Here is a 21,828-nt window from a genome sequence, read left to right as displayed (position 1 = left end):
GGACTCGCGCTGCATTTTCCATTTTAAAATGGCTTAAAAAGTAGAACAGACATGCTTCTGTTGGGTGTTTTTTTTTCCCTTCATACTTCAAGTCAAACGCATTATCACTGGGCAGAGCTTGTGAAAGGGATATGGTCTTTAAAATCACATAAACTCCAGCCATCATAAAGCGTCTGCTGAATTGATTGGAAGATGAAACAAAAAACTAATGGAAGTAACATGACCTCATTTCAATAATAGTGTGAGAGGGATTTTGTTGTTTTTTTGTCGTTTTAAAAATCTCATGTCTGAGAAGAAGTATAAAGATATTTTGTACAAAGCAACTGATCTTATTTTTCCAATTATTTTTGTTTAGTTGTTGTTTTCTCTGATGCATTTTTGGTACCCGATTGATTATAATCCTCAAATACAGAGAAAAAAAAACCCAAGGGTTTTACCAACTATGTTAAAGCACCAGAAACCTGACTACTGATTTTGAAGAATCTGGAACTATTTCTAACTCTCTTCATTGGCTTTTAGTGAACAGAGGGACAGGAATTTACAGCACAGTCAGGCAAATACCTGAGAGCGAGGTTCAGTTTAGTTTAATGATAGTCGTACGAAGGTAAAATGCTCTCTAAGAATACAAGCGAGATGAACATTGATGGGAGAAACTGTACTTTTCTATCAGACAAACTAACACACTTGGAAAAGCAGGCAGGGGCATGAAGAAGCAGTGCAGTCAAACACAGCTCCTAATAACCTTAAGTTAACCAGGGTAACTACTCAGAAGAGGTTGCAGGTTTAGGGTTTCATTTTTAAACTGCCGAGCTTTATAACTGCTGATCGCATTTTCTTTTCCTTTTTTTAACTTGAATACATTTTCTTACGCACGTTCAGCTCTGACAATGAGTTTTCTGATTCATTTGAAGGTTAAATGAAACAAGAGCATTACTGAAGTTTTTGTGTCCTTTGCTGACTCTGCTTTTTAAAGTGATACTGTTTTTCAATGGATTTACATTGTAAAATCTCTTTCAAGCAAGCCCTATGCTTACAAAAGGGGAGATAAATCAAAAAGTCCTCGGTTTCGCCTGTTCCAAACAGATTTAACTTTCCTTTTTGTCAGTTTTCTATATCAGAGACTACAAGGGTAAAAAAAAAACCGTGGGGCTTTGTTTGGTGTGCTGTTTTAATTACTCAGAGGCATATTCTCAATTAGGCAAAACACAACTTGTACAACCTCTGTTAGTACAGTGAGAATTGTCCAAGGCATCTACTGTATAGCTGCCATTGAAACAAATCAGAAAAATGAAATTATAAAAAAGTAAGGGGGGGGGGGGGGGGGGGGAAGATAAAGGAAAAGAATGGCTCTTCGCTAAAGGTAGATGCATTCCATCTGCCTGGCCTTTGATTGAACAGATACCGTGGAAACTGAATGCACCCCAAATAGAAGCACAGAGAGAGGGAGAGACAGAGACGGACAGAGAGTGCACAAGGCTTGCCTGGCAAAGCATCCAGTGTTTGTCTTGGGTTCTTACTTGTAACAGAATACTGAAAAGGTTGCAAGTTACCATGTGGTTTTGTTAGAACTTTTTCCTCCTTTGAGTATGCTAAAGCAGTAAATATCCCCTTCAGATGCCACTAGCACAGATAGTCTATATTGCCGCTACTATGGTTTAAAATTCTGTGTAAGTATATGCATGCAGCACTGCTGATTTCAATGGAGTAGACCACATGTAAGACTAGAATTTGGCCCACAGGGTTTAACATTTAAAAAAAATGTATTACTAACAAACATGACTAAGTATATTTAAAGAGCAGCTTCATGATTCTGCACAAGTGTTTTCTGAAATGGTCTAAAAGAAGGTCTAAAACTTACCACACAAGTCAGGTCTCTTGATACATCCACTAGTTGCTGTGCTACTTGCAAGTCCATTAAAGGCTGCTAAGCCATCAGAGCTGTAAGCTCTTAGGACTGACAACATGTTCATCTGCTTCTCCAGGACCTGCGGACCCTGAACTTGTTCGGGTTTCATCACTCCTTGTGCAGTTTCATGGGAGGACAGAAGACTCTGATTGTGCCACTGCTTTTCTGATGCTTGTGGCAGTGGAGATACGAGCCCTTGTGCTGGCTGTGAGGTGACCGCACTTTGTATGTTGTCGCCTCCTTCACTGCTTTCCTTGTTTAGGGCAGACAACTGCTTATTCATAATATCTGGTTCTGTTTCAATGTCCTCATCTTCAATGTTTTCCTCCTTGGAAGATTCCATATCCTCAGATGAAGCTATGTCAGAAAGGTCATCAGTAGCACTTTTATTTACAGAGTCAGAGAGCAGAATATTTGGGTCATCTTCAGACTGTGGTTTTATTTCAGATTCATTACTGGTGCAAGAATTTTGTGTTCCCGTGCCAATAACACCAGGATAAACACCAAACTGCTTATAGAAGTCTGTTGTAAAATTACAAAAAGTGGATTCCATGTGGCTGGGCCAGGCAGAGCTCTTTTGCTCTCCCAGGGTCTCCTTATTTTGTCCTTGGGTCATTTTCTCAGAAGCTGAGTCCAGCTGGCTAAGCATGTTTGAAACTACGGCCTCTTTGCTAGACTGCACAGAAGAGGAGAGCAAGCTCACTTTGTTAACTGAGGCTGAAGCTTCTCTAGATTGCTCTTTGTTGTTCCCTATGATGTTGTCCTTACGTTTAGCCTTGCCCAAGTGATTGGCCTGGAGGTGCAGAGCCATTAGTTCCATAGATGAAGTGGTAAAGGAGCAAAATAAGCAGCCATGCCAAGCAATATTGTCTTGCACAGTAACAGATGAACCTGGGAGGGAGGCTGCATCTGGCCTTACAGATAAGTCAAGAGGTTCATATTGCGACTTCTCGGTTTTTCTCTGGGAGGACTTGCTATTGATCTTTTCCTCACCTCCATCTGAGACCAGAGCTTTTGCTGAAAGTGGATCTGACAGAGCTTTATCCTTCATTTCTTTTTCTTTCTTCAAAGAATTTAGGACAAAGTTGTCCATGAAAGCTTGCAAAGACCCTTGAAAGTTCACGCCATTCCCAACCATATTCTGGTAAGCACGGCCAAGTTCAGAGAAGTGTGCTCCTTTGGAAGATATGTCAGAACCCTTCATGTTTTCTGAAGATGCTTCAGATGACATGCCAGCTGCTTGTCCTTGCTGATCTCCAGAAGACAGCATTCCTGACGTCCACTGTTGCGAAACCATGCCACTTCGGAAATCGATACCAGGAAGCCCCTTGAAGGCTCCTCTCAGTATATCTGGTCTAATAAACACAGAACTTTTACTTGATGTCTCTTCTTTGTGTTCTTGGCTTGCAGCCTGCCCAGAGAGTGGCCCCGCTCCATTTTGCCTCTCCCGATGGTGCCTCTCCAAGTGGTACTTGAGGGATGCAGACTGAGTACCAGCGTAATCGCAATGCGGACACTTGTAAGGCTTCTCACCTATGTGTATGCACAAAAAGACAAATATAAAGGAAGAGAGTTAACTGCACTTTGGTGCATGGATGAATGAAGAAAAAAAAATCATCATTAGTTTCCTGAAAACAAGAAAATCTTACAGCTAATAATTCATTTTTAAAGAAATGCCTTTAATTGAAGACTAATTCAAAAACTGAATATTTCTAAAATGAGTTTCAAGAATGTGGGGCCATCCTGGAGTGACATGGTAACTACACACAATTAGCCATCTCCTTCTTAATCTAACATGTAGAAAACTGTTGTAGAATTAAAAGCTATGATTATGAAAATGAAGCATAACAATTTCAACCACAGTAATCATTAAAAGTACAAGTTTTTTTTTCTTTTTATATTTTTAAAAAGGGAGATGAAGAATGTAACAAATGGATGGTTGCAATATTTTGTGTATACAATTGCTCTAAAATTTGTTTAAATTATACACATGGAAACCATTTTTAAACCTAAAATTTTTATGGCACTGTTACGCAAGACTGAAATGAATGATTTAAGTCTTGCTCTGCAGTAAATCATGGATATAATTAGCAAATGGCATACTGCACAAGTAATTTATCATTATTTGGAGGGCACCATTCCAGAAGGATTCAAAGATCTGCAGACCTACTGCATTGTTTCTAAATAAAGAACTATAAATACGGATTCTATAAAATATTAATATCAATTCATACTACATTATGATTGCAGCACGTAAGAACATATAGTTAAAATCAAAAGCAGTCAATAAAATGAAAAAGAAATCAAGAAGTTTAAAAAATATATTTAGTTTCTGTATTTGAAATTAGCACTATCTACTGTTCTTTTTGCAGTCCTTTGAATTTGTACTAATGGTACTTCTAATGCTCAAGTAGTAAAATGTGTAATTTACCTATCGTAAGTGCTTTCCTAGGATTACTCTGAATAGAGGTTTAAAACATATACAATGATTTTCATGAATTAAATAAGTCTTTGAGTCCCATATAAACTTTTACTGTTTATTTCTTATACTTTAAAAGAGGTAGAAGATATTACACACAATGAGCATTCACATACAGACATAAATATATATCCAAAAAGAACGTCTGCCATATGCAAACATAAATCCATAGAGCACTCATGAGCAATGCAGAGCCCCTTTAAAAGGGAGTTTGGAGATGCTCACTGGAAGAGCCAGGAATGTGAAAGACCTGCAAGCTGTCAATACTGACAATTATTTCTGCCAGGGAGCTCAATAAGAAGAAGGAATTGTTTTTTCTACATAGCTTTTTCTCTAAAAGACAATGACCAACCTCTCCTGAATGCTGGTGGAAAAATGTGCTTCAAAAGGTTTCTACAGAGTGGGGGGAAAAAAAGAAAAGAAAAAAAAAAAAAGCTGTATGATATTCTGCAGTTTACCAAACCAGCTGGAAAGTCACCCATTTTCAAATAACCTCAAAATCTGCTTAAAACAAAATTGAAAGGCTTCCCAACTTTCTGATTTGTATAAGCTGCAGGCTCAGTTGAAAGGCTGTTGGATACTTGGGAAGCTGCTCCTTGCACTGATCACAGGGAACTTACTAATGAGATGCACTGCAAAACCCTCAAACTGGCCATACAGTGGCTGGTTACGTGCTGTAACTCAGACAGGGCTCAAGTGAATTATAAGGAGTAGAAATCCTAAATCCATACGTAATCCCAAAGCTAAATGGTGAGACATGAGAGCTTTACATCAACCACGTTAATCGACCTGTTTCAAGGAGGAAAGTGCAGCACCTCAAGCAAGAGGTGTTCAGCTGAGACAGAGATAGGAATTAGCAGGGTTAGGCCTGGGTCCACACAGCTTAACAGAGGAAATCAGAATTCAACATTTCAGCGCAACTTCTGAGTTTTTCGCTATCACCTCATTAAGTTCTGGGGCTCCACCAAGAAGATGCACGGCTGTGTTCAGCAGAAGCCATGCAAAGGCAAACTCCTGATGGGCAGGAATCACTAACCTGAGACAGGTCACGTCTGCTCGGGCTTCTTTCTGCTCAGTGGTTGGGATGAGAGATCAAAAGACATAGGCTGTCTATTTGTTTGCATTCCTGCAACTGTGCTGCCAGTCAGAATGGGGACAAATATTAATGCTGTTTTTACAGCATGCACATCCTGCAGTGTTTCTGAGCTGCTTGTTTGTCCCACCAGTTACTGCTGATGACACAACAGTCACCAGTAACCTTTGGCACAACCTAGGTATTTCAAGTACCATCTGAGAAGCAGTCAGACTGCTAAAAAACAAACAGAAGACTCTATAAGGCTAAATGCTCTCAGATTTGAGTTTTCACTCCTCTAAACTGAAAAGCTCATCCACAGCATCCCCTATGTGGAAATCTTTAACACAACTGTATTGATCTCTTCCTTTTATTCTAATGATAGTTTGGTGTGTGATGGCATTGCACATCAAGTGACACCATTAATAAGTGTGTCCCAGTATTGCAGGCGCTATGTCAACTGCTGGATAACATGCTTCCACAGCAAAGAGGAGAATTGTGTAATATAAGCTGCTCTCATCACTCAATCACAGAATCATAGGGGTTGGAAGGGACCTCTGGAGATCGTCTACTACAACCTGCTAATGCTGCTAAAAACATGCAGAAGCTGTTCAAGGCAGTAGGTGTGTTTAAAAATGGGCTTCAGTAAGAATGTGTCTCCTCACCTTGCTTCACTGTCTCTGTGGTGCTCCCACCTCTTCCATGTTACCAAAGGGCTGCAATTGGACTCAACATGTAGCAACACACTGTGCCACCTTTATACTGTAGCACTGGCCAAATAACATCATTCAAAGGGAAGTACTCCAAACCTTTTATATATTTTTTTTTCTTTCAGATCAAAATGTTGGCAGTGATTAGTGCACTTCAAAACAATCTTAACTGTTACTATTTCAAGGGCAAGCACTAGCAGAAGGGAGAAGGACTGAGTAAATCATCCGTCCATCTTTGAAATTTACTGTTTCACTATTTCCTAAATTCAGGAATTGTGAAGAATACTTTGCACTATTTCATCCATTCAGATTAACAACGCTCACGTAAGTCATCGTACAAACCACAAAACTGAGCTATAAACTGCACTGGGGAAAAAAAAATCAACCTAATTTAAAGCAAACAAACCAAAAACCAATCCAGTTTTGATGGAAAACCCGAAGGACTCCTAATTTCCAGGACACTATCAACAATTGTAATGGTGTATGTCTGAAGAATACTAAAGACAGCTAGGGCACGCTTCTCCTCAGAAGACAACCTGTTTGTATCTCACACTTGGGGGAGATGCTTCAAAGAACTCATCCTATATAATGACTATCCAAGTAATACTGCCAAGAGCAGTGTCTGGATGAGTTATTTAACACTAATATCAGTTCAAATAAATTAAGGTTGCCATGTAAGAGGGAGGAACATGACTTCTTCAAAATAGTTTTCTGCATTTCATATCCAAGAGTCATTTTTCATTGTTCACAATGGCAATGATCATCCTAATCTTGCTAATTCTCTGGCCATGTTTGCATCCCTGCAAACCCTTTCACAGTGGAGTACAAAGAGTGAATATCCCAATGTGTACAATAAAAAGAAAGCATCTTGTTGAGGGTAACTTATCCAGGCAACATAATCACAGTTCTGATCTATCTACCGCTTCGATTTTACAAGACACAAGGCATCTCACAAGAACTATTTCATATCAGGATACAATAAAACAATAAAATTCAATGCTGCTTGTAAAATCTGCACAAAATCTTGGTATATAACTGGAAACAGACTTGTTACCCAATAGCATGAGGTCTTTTAGTATAGCATGTTGCATAAACAATGCAGCAATCAATCTACTACCAGTCCTGCTCAAAATGCAGTCCAGTAACACACATAGTCACGTGAACTATCTGTGCAAGGAGACCACAGACTGATTATAAATATATTTACAGATTTTAATGCTAGAAGGGACAATTACGACCTCCTAGTCTGATCTGCTGCACAAAAGAGGCCAAAAACCCTCACATGAGAACTCCTGCATCAAAGTCACAACTGCAGCTTGACACAAACCATACTTGTCTTAGTTTAAATATATTTTCTTCACAGCAATGAACATGTTCAACATGTCCTGATGTAAACTGTTGGACTGGTTAATTATTTTCACTGTTGCCTTATTTCTAGTTTGTATTTGCCCCAAGTCTGTTTCCTGTACAGAACCTGACAACATCTTTACGACATTAAATGATTTTTCTTTTTATATCAAAGATCTGTTCCCTGAGAAAGGTACTTGCCCTCATCTCACCAACTTCTCCTGCTCCTGAGTGGAATACCCTTTCCAATTATTGAATGCCCTTTTAAATTATAGGTACCCACTAAAGCTTTGATGAAATTTCAACTTGATATTATTCTTACACAAAGACTGTTTACATCCATAGCTATAGCAATCAGCTAACAGCTCACATTCTGTTGCTTCTCTACCATAATCCAAGGCCCAGTTCATCAACGGCCCTAGTATTTGTTCCTCTACATTTTGCTGTTTTAAAATTCATATCATTGAGAAGAACCCACTCGACTAAGCAACTAATCAGTCCCTCTCCGTGATTTTTAGCATTTTACCATTTTTGTGCCATTGGTAAATTTTATCAACAGTGATTTTATACGCTCTTCCAAATAATGATGAAATGCCAAATAGACTGAGCTGAGAGCACTGCTGAGGGACTGATGGGTTATATGCCACTTCACCTCTGTACACTGTTGATTTTTAGGGGAATGTCACATAGAACAAGCTGCTTTTACAAGACATGATAGAAAACCAAGGAACTTGATAAAACTTACCTTCATAGAATGTATTTGATTGGCATTAACTATGTCACCAAATATTAATTATTATTTACAAAATTCATCCTGTAATTTTACCCAAAACTTACATTGGGATCCACACAGAATTTCAGGGCCTCCCTCATCTGTTTTTTGAAAAAAACAGAATAGCTCTGGAACTTGTTCCATCTTCCAATACTTTCTTTTCATAATGAATTTTAATGACTTGGAGGGCCCTTCAGCCAGGGTTTTTAAGGCTTTATCTACAAGTTATCCAGTCTCATTCATTCTAAAAAATATTAAAATGTAGTGGGCTACGGCATAACAGCCTCACTACTTAATGGCTGAACTGCATCACTGGAAAATACTTATAAAACCCACAATGCTTTTTTTTATGAGAGCAGAGTAGAAAAGAATTCAGTCTTCCCTACTGTAGCTGATACTTCTTTTATCCATTTTTTTAATCCAGTATTAGCAAGATCCCAAGTGTTAAACTTGTCAGATCTACAGAATTTACCCTGTTCCCTGAACCCCTAATATCCACACACATGTATTTTTACCTTTTGCTTCCCCTACCAAGTACTACTGCACCTCTCAACTGTCCATTTACATTTACTGCAATGAGCTTCTTTATTCTTTTTTTAATAGCCAACACGCACCTTTTAATAAAGCTATAATGCCTCCACACCCATTCCCCAATTAATGCCCTCCCCCCTTCTTTAGAAACCCTATTCTTAAGGAGTTTGCCTACGCACTGTGCCTTGGCACAGTGAGGTCCGTGCATCAGCATCAGCACTCCACACCTGGAGCTCCAGCAGCCAGTAGGGAGGTTCTGACGGATGCTCAGGGACAAGGGAAGTCTCAGTGGGATCCTATAAATTTCTAAACAAGATAGTTTCTTTCATGCAAAACAAATGAAATCGAACATCTTATAATTCCAGAGAATACTGCTTAATGAAAATACTGAAAACATTTTATAGCATTTTTTATTTTACCATTGAAACAGTTATTGATAACCTATTTTATCCATTGTGCAGCAGATATTTTAGAAATGAATTGCTGTATGGTTTAATTAGTTCATTATTATGCCTATTCTTACATGGTAATTTCTTTTATCATTCTAATCATTCACTTCACACTTTTTAAACCAAATGGAATATCAAAGGTTCTGTAGGATTATTTTTGGATCCTGCACATGTTTCACCACACAATTAATCTGTTTGTCAGAAATACTAGTTAACTACTTCTCTTTACCACTTTCCTTTACCAGCTATTTTTTCTCTATTCTGTAAAATGAAACTCTCCTATCCTTTAAGAGGACAGATGCTTTTGTCTCGTGATATTAAATATTTTTCAATTTTGCATGAGGTATTACAATAAAATATTTTAATTTTTATCAAGTTTTGTAATTGAATATTCTCATTTATTTATACCTCATCTACAACATTTATTTAGTCTTTTTACATGTCTTTACTTAGTTAAAATGCAGGGAGATAAATACAGTTGTTCCTTTGCAGGGAAGATTTGGTACATTAATATAAACTGTACACTAATTCCCCCAAAGCCTATATATATATATATGTTGTAAAACTGAAGACTTTTTACACAGCTGCTTATTGCTAAACAGTGCCTTGTCCAGAAGGGGACAATCTGTGTCTCTAATTGCTGTCACTGAAGCTGAGATTCATTATGTGACTTTCCCATTAAAATGTGAGCATTAATTTGTATAATGAAATATCACCCACTGCAGTGTTCATTAGCCATGCCCTACTGTATACTGCACATTGTTAGCTACCTAGAAACTGTAGTTAATTTCACTAATGGATATTTCCCTACTTAGTGTTTGGTAGGAAATTTATACTGTAACATTACCTCTTAAACTTTTAAGGAAATTTAAATTCAATCAATTATTTTCAACAAAAGTTTGGGATGTCATTAAGACAGGAGAAAAGGCATGCTGTACGGTGTTAAAGATGGGAAATCTGGAGAAATCTAGAGAAATGAAAAGTCCTTTTAGTTCATCTTAGAAATGTAAGAATAAAGGATGTTCAATACCAAAATTGTCTCCTCTTGGAGCACACATGCCCATTTTCCTTAATTATTCATATTGCTCATCCCACTACAAGCGCCTTCAGAGAATGGCAACAGGCAGTCTTTTTTTAGGAAGAAAATGTGAATTGAATTCATTTAAAACAGCACCATTTTTATCGTATTCCATCAATTCCTCTAAGCATGTTTTAAAATTGGCCAATCACATTTCCAAGGGAAAATGCAGTTAACACCATGAGTGTATTTAATACCTGTAAGATACATATGACACATATCAAAACATACTCTCCGTTAATTGACGCAGCCTGGCTAAGCTGCTTCTTCCTACTCTATCTTAGGGTTCTTTGCCTTAGCACAGTTTAGACCTTCTTCAGGGCTATGCTTCACTCATGCAAAGTCTTTTCATTACACAAGGGATTTAATTGTGCCAGTGACACTGGGAACATACCCGAGCACCTAACGATCACAAAAATCCGAAGTAGTCTACATCTGCAGTGGCTCCTCAATGCTAATGCAAGGCACAAAGAGATGCTAGTGCTAATCTGAGGACTGGTCCCCACATCATCTGTTCCTTGCCAAAAGCAGAACATATAGAATTGTTACTTTTCACACTTAACTGTTTCTATGCTGCCCGAAGTTCTAGGTATGTAAAGTAAAAACCATGCATGTCTCTTAAATTTTGGTGGGAACTCAGAGCACCAAGGAACATAGAGATGCTCAGCTCCTTGAATGACAGAACTCTAATCCCCTGTCTGCAGAGGAGAGAAACATAAACTCTGGGAATTTTTGCATTGAGTACATAATTGGTCTGAGATACTTTGACAAGTTTCCTTCTCTCAAAGTCTGAACGCCTCTGAGCCTCCTGTTACAACCTTCACAGCTGTACTATGTTAGTTTATAACCACTAGCCTGAATCACAAAGGGGCTCCTCCACCCACATGTCTACTGTCTGTGACAGTCTGGATCCAGTTTTTACTTGTCCTAGTCTGACTGATGCCTCTCTGACTCTTTTCAAATGCCATTACTGCTAACACCAAAATTCTTAGAAGAGCTGCACTATTCTCTGGCAGGTTAGAAGCCGAGAATGAAAGAAGTACAGAAAGCCCTACAATTATAGGCTGGGACTCCACTGAGTTTTTGGTGGCTGCTTTGCTTTGGTTTGGTTTTGAGAAGGTTATATGATGGCAAACTACACAGACACTGAGATCCAGTGCCGAGAAGGTTGCAACCACAGAATATCCTACACAAAAAAAAAGAAGCAACCCAAGTCAGTGGGCAATGCTTTTAAAACAGAGCATAGCACCCTCTGCTCATGAAGAATTAAACAGCTTCTCTAGCTTTTTTTGGGCCAGTTGCCACGGAAGCATCTCCTGGCTGGATCAGACTTCGGGTCTTGTCTTGGCATGTGTACCAAACCAACCTACTCATGTGCCTCCAAACACACAGATGTTCGAAGGAACCTGACTTCTGCTGAACTGCTTGAGCTCCTCTCTAACAAACAGGTGCTGTGAGAACAAGAACAGTAATTGAGTTAATGTAGTGGAGAAACACAGTAAAGTGTTTTTTATCAGTCAGTTATATGATCCAGGCATATAATAAAGACAGAGTATGACATAAAAAGCAGGAAACTGTCCCTGGTAGTGTGAGCTAACCAATATTTGTTTAATAACTGATATCTATTACATCATTTCCATTTAGAGCAAAGCAACTTAATTTTTATTTAATAACTCTAGTAATTTGCCAATTTACATTTTTATAATATTTATTATGATTACTTCCAATATGTAAAACACTGCTCCATTTAAACATATTCTTGTCATTATTTACAAATACTTTGTTCTCAACCTAATGGAAATTGATCTTTATCTATTTTAAAATTATAATGCCTTTTAAACATATTGCAAATGTAACAGTCTGTATGATGTTTTCTTTTTTCTTTTCTATGTGATGTTTTACATGCTTTAGTTGTTCCCGTTTTAATTTTGATTGGCAAGTTTTAATAGAAAATGTTAAGGAATATTTCCATTGCAGTTCATTCACTTTCCATTAGTTCTAAGCCACAAACACCAAACACGTGATCAATGCCATCTTTATAACAACAATAAAATGACCTCTCTACAATAAGGTAAAAGAAAGAGATGGGTATCCTCAGGTTATTTTAAAGAATTTTCCTTTGCTTCTCCATTAGTAAAAATGTCACATTGTTTAAAGCTCACAGTTACGGGATTATTTCCCAATAAAATAACTGGTTTTATTTTTACCGTGCTGGAGAGCACACACATAGAGTTTGAACTGCATTAATTTTTTCCAACTAAGCCCGAGACACAGAAAAGCATATTCCTGCCCTAAACAGACTGCAATCCAAACAGAGACTACATTTTAAAACATATCTAATGATAATAAATCTAAATTGCAAAATTTAGACAAAAACTATGTGGTCGATTCCTACTCCAAAGAGAAAAATAAAAGGAAGAAACTGTGAAATGTTTTCCTTTAAATAAATTTCAACCTTCTTTGTTTAATTTTTCAAACTCAGGCCTTATATTCACAAAGCCAGTATTCAGCATTACACCTGTGCAAGCACATAGGAGAAATGTGATTGCTGGTTTTGAGAAGGGAGGCCGATACTTCTTAGCTTCTATCTCCGTGAGATAAAAAATTACAGTGACATTATTCACATGAGAGGTAGAACTGGAAATGTATTTATTCATGCAATTTATTTTACCTATTGATCAGAAAAGTAGCTGTAACATCCTGAAATTTCTTTAAAATCCTATAAAAATAAAATGACGGCACATCTGCAGTGCCCACTGTGCCTGCCTACAAAAACAAGTGTCCTAAATCTCCAGCTTTGCACACTCCCTGAAGCTCTACTGCAACATCCAGGAATTGGAAGAAAACAGCATCAGATTGACCATATAAAACGACATCAAAAGGATCTGAGGACACTAATATTCTGTGATAGATTTTAAATACAGATATAATAGCACTTCTTAAATCCACACTGCGTCTCTAAATGAACTCTACCAAGCGCATATATACTTCTAAGCAAACATAGTATTATAATTAAAATATCATGGTTATATTTTTTCCAGAATCTAGATCAGTGATACCCAAAAATAAAGGTAGAATCTAGACCAGTAGCAAGTCTCTGTAGGGTAGAAAATCTGGCTTTGTTATTAAAATAAAACACAGAAAATTTTACCATGTTGCAAATCACAGTAAGTTTGATTACAGACAAGTAGTAAGTTGAGTGAGTTCTAGTGCAGAAAGAAAAAAAAGCAGATCCATGAAGCTGATGTATTCATAGGAACAGTGAGAGGTTAAAAATGAGCATGTTAAATGGAACAAAAATAGTAACTGAGCAAAACATACAGAATCCCTAAGTAGATGCTAAGGAAGGCCTTTGAAGCAGTTAGTATAACTAAGTCTGAAACCAATAGGCTTATGCCTATTGAAGGACAAGGGTAATTGAAGGAAACAGTGATGAAGCAGGGAAGGAGACAGAAATAACCTCAACTGGGAAAAGACGATTCTATTAAAGTGGTCTTTATCCAACAACACATTCCTTGTGCTTTTATTTAAGACTGTCATATGTCTTTCTCAAAAGACTCTCCGCAGCTAATGAATCCAAATCTACCCTGGGAATTAAGGCTCCTCGCCACACCGTACGTACACCCCCCCCACACACACACATCGCATGTGCAGACAGCGCTCCGCTCCTGTTGTTCCTCTCACCTGTATGTATTCTCAAGTGGACCTTTAAGTGATGTGATGTTCTGAATGTTTTTCCACAATATGGGCAGTCTTTCATGGCAGAACCAAGGCTCCTGTCTCTCAGTAAAGCTGGCTGCTGGACTCCTACAGATCTCCCAGCTTCTTCTCCAATGTCTGCAACACAGAAATGTTCTCACATCACTTCAGCACATGTCAGAAGTTTTCTCACTAAAACTGCTAACACAACACAAAGTTAAGCATGTCAATACTACACCTGTCTATTTCATTCTTTAAATCTGACAGAATGCTGACAATTCATGTATTTTCTTGTTATTCTCTTAAATTATTTCATCTTTCCTATCATCATTTTAAGCAGCATATGGTACCTTTATATTGAACTGAATTATACAAGAAAAGAAACAGCTGTGTCAGCAGCTGGTTTGATTTCTTCTTTTGCTTGGTTCCTATTAATTTTTCCCCCAAAAGTTTTAAATTGTTGTTTTGTTGAGTCTATTTAATTTGGAAGTATTGTAAAAATATGCGTGATTTTAGACAGAAAAAGTTTGCATCAGCATGTTAAAAACACCCCATAAAAACGGAATCACAGGGACAGGCAGACCAACAGAAGTGGCAATGCCTACACACAAAGCTAATCAACTTCTGCAACGCGTTAGAGAAACAACGTGAGTGACCTGATGAGTGACCTCATATCACAGAATCTGGTCAGATGAGGGGGGACTCCTTTGACCCTTCACCCAGGCTTTCTCCTTCCATCTTCATAGCTACACTTACTCTTTGCATTGACATACAATGGGTGAAACTCCAAGACATTTAATCTCTCTTACCAGAGGAAGAAACCTTAATTCTCAGCCACTCTGAAGAAGCTGCCATTATTCAAGCAGGCTATGGACAAAATAACTGGCACAGACATTACAAAATATACAATGTTTTTAGAAAGTCATTACTCACAGCACACAAGACTCAGCTATCATCTTGTATTTCGAGGGTCACCTTAGATCACAGACAAGTGTATCAATTCCCATTACCACCAAAAAGCACCGTGGCACACACTGAGATTCTGAAATGGATTTACAACCATGGGCATGCAGTACACATGGGCACATTACCAGTCCTGGATGCAAAGGTTGAGCTACGTGGTCTGTATTGAAGGGGGGAGCATATAGTTATAATCTGCACATAGAGTCTCGATTATTTCAACCACGAACTACTGACTGAAAATGCTCGGCCTCTATCCAGCTGATATGTAACTAAAGCTGTCAGGAAACATAGTGCAGTTTACGCAGCATTTCCCTTTAAATGGAAGTGATGGATGTAGGAAAGCCTTAGACATTTCACTCTAATAAGAACTGTTCACAAAATAGCAGAGATCCAACTACCACATTGCTGGCAAAGGTAAAACTAACAGGCACTTTATTATTTATTATTGAGTGGTCACTCTATAGACAGTTTTGCTTTAAGATGTAATAAAGGATGATTCAGCATGACAAAAAAAAAAATGTACAGATGCTTATCTTCGTCATGCATGTCATCAAATTATTGCTAATTTTCAAAAGTCAAAATCTGATTCTAGAAATTAACATTCTTGTTTAATATTTTCTGATCGCTCTTAGGCTGCCAGGTTACAGAACACTATTTAGGTTACAGGGCTAGTAATTGTCATTTTGAATTATTCACAAGTATGTGAAAGAGCATAATGCAGAGCGTATTTTGTCTTTTAGAACCCAGGAAAGCACATATAGGTGCTAGTACTTAACTCCGAGCTTCCTAAAGAGTTTAGATTTGCCACTTTATTGTTCTCCTCCAAAGTTGTATATATTCATGTCTTAAGCCGCTCTGGGAGAAAGAGAATTCCTGAGTGCAAAAAGCATTTCTGAAGTGCAAAATAGAGAACACATGATGATAAATTGCAGGATTTTATTTTTTGTTTTCAATAAATATTATGTGAGCATTATAGATAAATATATAGATAAAGCTAACAAGCCACTCAGGAGGAATTTACAGAATACGTCGACTGGTTATGTTTTGCTATATGTCACTCTAAATGATGGCCTGTTATCCATTTGCCTTTTATCTTTCTATCTAGAATATGTGTGGCCCAATAAAAAAGAATAAATTTGTAAGATAAACAGCTCGCTTTGCAGATTTAAGAGTCTAATTTTCACTTTACACAAAATTGAATTTTTTCAAGGCAGCGAGACGATGGAGTTTACTCTAGCACTAATCCCTCTGAAAAAGCAAACTGAAAACAACAATGAAGCAAAGAAAGATGTGGGTGGTCTGAAGAGTTTTCTTTTAGATTTAAGTAGACATACAGTAGATAGCTCCAAAGGCTTTACTCCAACAGGGGCCTTACCTTGAAGAATTTTTCTTCCCACAGTGAAAGCATTCCTAAGACTTTAAAGCTGGGCTGAGGGGTTTTCTTTTGAATTCCTCTGCCTACAAAGCCCACTGAAGCACTGGAGGCCATCACTACCTGAATGAACAGCTTTACATCTAAGTCCTTTCATTCCCAACAATGAAAAGATATGTTTAAGGCTGTCGTCTGTCCCCATCAAACGCTACCCCAGCTTCGTCTTACTAGGGTCCCATTTCGGCAAAGTGAACCTATTTGTCAAGGCACTTAAGTTTAAAATGTACTTTAAAATGCATTTACATCTCACTGCTATCAAGTTCATTTTAACACTTTCTTAAAACAATACATTGAACGCGAGGGAAACAAAACCACGAAACAGGAAAAGGATAAATAATTAGCATGTAAGAGTTACAAGGCAAACTGATGAATGCAGGCTAAGGCAACAACAAAAACAACAAAAACATTCCACCTAATTTATTCTGCACCTCAAATGTGCCCCTTTCTCCTGCTGTTGTTACACCCTCTGAAGTACAAGCTCTCAGTTACGTTAAAGCATGCAACGCTTTGCTAATGTTTTACAGACCTGCAGAACTGGGATAAGCCCCACCAAGTCCATCTAATTTATGATTTACTTGGGATCTGAGCAATGGTTTTCAGGCTGCTCAATTCAGAGGATAAAAGATCAGGAAGGAAAGAGAACAGTTACTTATCTTGCAGTCATTGTGGTTCACTGAGTTATGTGGTCTACATGATGAGCACTTGATGCACATGAGATTAGACTTCTTTTTTTACTACCTACTTCCATTACAGGCAGGTCTAAGTCCTGAATATCTTCCGGCCCACTCCTACCTTTCCGGATTCAAATGCAGGAAATAATAGAATCACATATGAAATATTGTATAGATGTTCAAGCTAGATGTGAGGCTTCCAAAGCTTGTATCCCAACTTACTTTCACTGAGCTTCCCTTTCGCTTCGCTCACAGCACATACAGAACTGCACAAATAAATGTTCTCATTTGGTTCAAAATGAGAAGCTGGTCTTTGTGCTACACCTTGGGTGACCACAAAGCTAAGTCAGTTTCAAGGCCAGGGGCTCCACAGAGGCAGGTAGGTCACGCCAACCCAAGAACAGCCATCCACCCACCTGCACTCTAGACCTTAAACAAACAAGCAGTAGAAGTGACTAGGCCTGGTGCAGCACCTTAATGATGACATTCTCCTACCAAGGACTCAAGAAACAACTGCCATCCCATGTCCTAATGGGAAATAAAAAAATAAAATAAAAAATAAAAAACAAAATTGAAATTTCCCCAAGTTTTCTTCAGACTGGTACACCTTTCTGGGATGAGCTTACAAAGGTGATTAGAAAAGGACTGACTGCTTTTGTACAAAGAAACATGCTTTTAGATGGCTGGGTAGCAGCACTGACTTCAGTCATGTTAGCAGCAAATTTTCAAAGGCTCCTCTCCATACGTGTCCTCTAAATTCTGGAAGAGAATTTATTTGCTGCATGTATGTACAAGCACAAGGATTCACAAAGAGGCACTTTCATGTTCAAAGGAGGTAAATTGCGCTCCTCACACAGACTAAATTATCAGCAAAGTCAGTTGGAATTTGCCAACGCAAGGATTGCCAAATTAACCAAAAACAGGCAATCACATGGAAAAGGTAATCAGCTCACTAAATAGGTAATCACACTTAGAAATATGTGTTTGCTCTCGCACGTTTTTCAGGCATTATTAAAGAACCCTTTGAAAATATGTCCAGAAGCTTTTAAAGCTGTGCATAATCCCACATTTTTGTATATTTCGGAATTTCAAAATATTTGTAGTTGTTTAGAACTGCCTGCGAAAGTTAATGAACACTATGGTGCAACACCAGGAGGCAATTTTTAAAAGATCCATAAACCACTTAGATAAACCCACTTTGTATACAATTACCTTAGCAGGAAAAATTTTATTCTCAATTTAATGTCAAGAAGATAGTTAGACGATATTCAACATTTTAATCCTGTCACTTCTGTCATCATTATGCAAGCATGCCTGGACTCTGACCACCTCCTTCCCTGGAAAGCAGCAAAGGGTACATACAAGTTTCTGGGAAAACATGCCTTACCTTTATTTCCTTAGAAAAAGCTTGAATACTGAAAAGAGGGATTTAATTAATGATATCTTTTCAGCTACCTGGAGCAGCTTCAGCTAATATGTTTAGATGAAAACGGCCTAAACTGTGGCCCAGTGCTTACAATTTGAAGTTAGAATCCATTTAGCAGATGTTCCTACACTTCTTGCTAGCGAAGTTCATGGCTTAAAATAAAAGTCTAATATTACTGAATATTAGAGTTATATTTTAGGCCTCCGGAAAGATTTACTAATGTCTTAGGTCAGGAACAACTTGCTGTCTCTATTGTTTCATCAAGGATTTAGGTTTTAGTATGACCATATATGGAAATCTTAAACTGTTGAGCATTAATATGGATTGGCAGAGAATTTGTTTAAACAGAGAGCTATTTTAGACGAGAACTGGAAAGGAGGCCTACTAGTGAGAAAACAGCATTCGTATTGTTTGTATTATTAGAAATAAAGATTATACCAAAGGTTCCACTGGTAAATAAAGAGATACCGCTTCTGACATCAGACTTCCCACTTAGTTGTCCGACTCGCGCAAGCAAACAAAACTGCCTGCACTGCCTGTGCTGCCGATGAGTGCATTAGCAGATTTAAAGTACAAGCTAAATCTAAAGTACAAACCAAAGCAAAATACTCACATCGATTTACACATAAAACGTGCCACATCCGGAAGTGGGCACACAGTGACCATCACCAATACTTCTGGCTACATGGGAGCTCCACAGGTCTTATTTCAAGCGCAACAGAAGAGGAGTGAGAATATTCTAAGCAGTTTCTCATTAATTGGTGACTTTGGGGGCAATATGTACACCCTAAGCCCATACTCTGGGCACATGACACACAGACAGTTGGCAGCTTTCACACACACTGGGCTGCACAACAATAAGGCATGTATTTAAGTTTCAGGTATTACAGTAAGGATTTTTACTGTGGTGAGCATTCCGAGAAACATGCAAGTGGCTACATATATAGCATAAAGAAACAGCAATAGACAACCAAAATTAAGCTGTTTATCACAAAATGTTTCTTATCCTCTTCATTCCGATCTGTTTCCCTACAGAGTTTTTGTTTTGGAGATCTTAGTGGTCTTACTTTGCAAATTGTTACCAATCTTTAAACCTTTTGAGATGATCAGAGTCCAAACACACTTTCAGAGTGCATCTTTTTAGCTGTCTGATTGCTTGAAGAATACTGTGACCAAAATCAGACAGAGAACTCAAAAAAACAAAATCACAGAATCATAGGGGTTGGAAGGGACCTATGGAGATCACCTAGTCCAAACTCCTGGTTTATTCACCACTCATTCGCTTGCTCTATTTGAGCAAAGCTCTATTTGAATTGAGAATTTATTTTATTTAAAAAGATGCTCTGAGAGCACAATTTTATCCATAGGCCTTTTTAGCCCTCCTTTATTTTCTTTCTTTCTTTCTTTCTTAAAAGAAAGAAGACATCTTCTGTATCTTAAAATATCTTTCATTTAACAGTTGGCAGAAGAAAACTCACAGATAAACATTGGCCTGTGTCTTTCTCTTTAACCAGCTGAGTGATCCAAGCCTTTAATAAAGCTGTTCCAATTATTGTAAAAGTCATCTAGTACCTTATAGCCACAAATATTGACAGTTTATTGCTCAACGCATTCATGACATTTGAAGGTCACATCATACATAATACATACACTTTTATAAAAGTGTCTGGAACAAAGAGATACATGATCAGCAATTACATCTTACCATTCAGGGTAAGATTTTATACTTACTTAAAATGAAATACTGTGTAAAATGCAAATTGTCGATAAAACACAAAATAGTTCATTTTCTGTATTGCTTTATTAACAAGCAATACTGTGTCAGCTAACTAAAGAAACAGAATGCAGCCTGTGCCCCAAGAAGATTACAGTTGAATAACATCACACATATTGTTAGCACACCAAAAGAAGAAAGTTAGCCTTAAACTTGAATCCTTCAGCTGCATATCTCTTCAACCCTACTGAATTCAGTGACTCTTCAACATTAGACTCGAATCAGGACCTTAGCATGTTATTGAAATACTAATGTTGCTGAAGTTTAATCAAAATGAAAGTGGAAAGAGTGCTAAAGAAACTTTTTTAATATTGGCCTGTGCAAACATACCAAACATCTTCAGCCTGTTTCCAATGCTCTTGACTTTTAGGGCCGTTCTGAAATCATATGCACATGCACCATCATAATTAAAAATATGATTAAGTTGCAATTTATGCAGTCAGACCGGTGCAAAGTCCATCACTGGAGTAAGCAAGTATCAGGAACACACGAAGTGTGACTGTGAGAATGCTTACTTTTTGTTGCCTGTTTCATGGCATCACTGCTCAGCCCTGGAAGCTCCAGCTAATGAGTACTGAGCAAATGGCCACGGATCACTTAGTTGCTCCCTATCATACCATCTCTGCTAGTTTCTTTTCTAAATCCTTAGCATGCAAGGCTCTTGAACCACATAACCCCTTCACTGGCTTTTCATTTCTGCTATTTCAGTACCATGTCTTTGCCAACCCAATTCCTTAACTTGGATTTATAGATCAAAGCTGTTAAGCTGTTCATCACTGATAAGGTTCATGATATTCCACTAGTTTTCATACAATCTTTCCACAGGAAAGTGAATGCTTTAAAGCAGGACGTACTTTTTCATTTATTGAACAACAGATCTGTTTGCTGTCTTGAATGTTACATTAGTTAGATTCAAGCTTCTGCTTGTTCTTGCTTTCTTCAGAAGTGCACATCTGAGCTGCCAGAACACCGTATTGTATTTCTCTGTAGAGAGCATATATCTTCACAAGAAAAACACATTTTGGATCAGCTACTTTGGGATTCACTTACAGATCTTTCCTTAATATACTGCTAATGTTCATTCTCATCATTTGTACTTTCAATAGGAAAGTGAGCTCCCAAACCTCCTACATGACTGACCCTTCCATAGTTTTCTCCTCCTCATTTTAAAACAGGCTTAGATTACTCTGGATCCTCACCCAATGCTCATGCTAACAGCTGTCCATGGTTCACATGTAAATCTCACTCATTTTCCTACCCAAACTCTTGACTCAGCTGAGTTAGTTTTGAAATGGGCACTTGATTATTGACCAGATAGGACGAGTTCTTTCCACACTTCCTACAGACTGTTCATTGCTTTTGGTGAAAATTCCAGTGGGGAATCTAAGCAAAGAAGCTATCAAACTGGACCATCTTTTGGATTTGTATGTGTTATTTCTAGGCAGGTGTTCAGGTACCAGATGGCCCTAAAGCCCATAGTACTCAGGTTATAGCAGCTTCTACAGGCTGTCTGCATCAT

General features: G+C 38.0%; 1 protein-coding gene across 15 annotated transcripts in view; it reads right to left on the bottom strand.

Annotated features, from left to right (window-relative positions):
* ZNF536 (zinc finger protein 536) overlaps nt 1–21,828 on the bottom strand; it is a 315,331-nt gene that overhangs the window by 102,357 nt on the left and 191,146 nt on the right. For all 15 annotated transcript variants that reach the window (XM_015874051.2, XM_015874058.2, XM_032447029.1 and 12 more), the window contains 2 exons: nt 14,029–14,181; nt 1,859–3,439 (listed from right to left, as the gene is read on the bottom strand). In XM_015874051.2, the coding sequence (XP_015729537.1) occupies nt 1,859–3,439; nt 14,029–14,181 (1,734 nt within the window). The remainder of the gene's footprint in view (nt 1–1,858; nt 3,440–14,028; nt 14,182–21,828) is intronic.

The sequence above is a fragment of the Coturnix japonica genome, chromosome 11, assembly GCF_001577835.2.
Source record: "Coturnix japonica isolate 7356 chromosome 11, Coturnix japonica 2.1, whole genome shotgun sequence".
NCBI lineage: Eukaryota > Metazoa > Chordata > Aves > Galliformes > Phasianidae > Coturnix > Coturnix japonica.
This window is presented reverse-complemented; position numbering and strand designations above follow the sequence as displayed.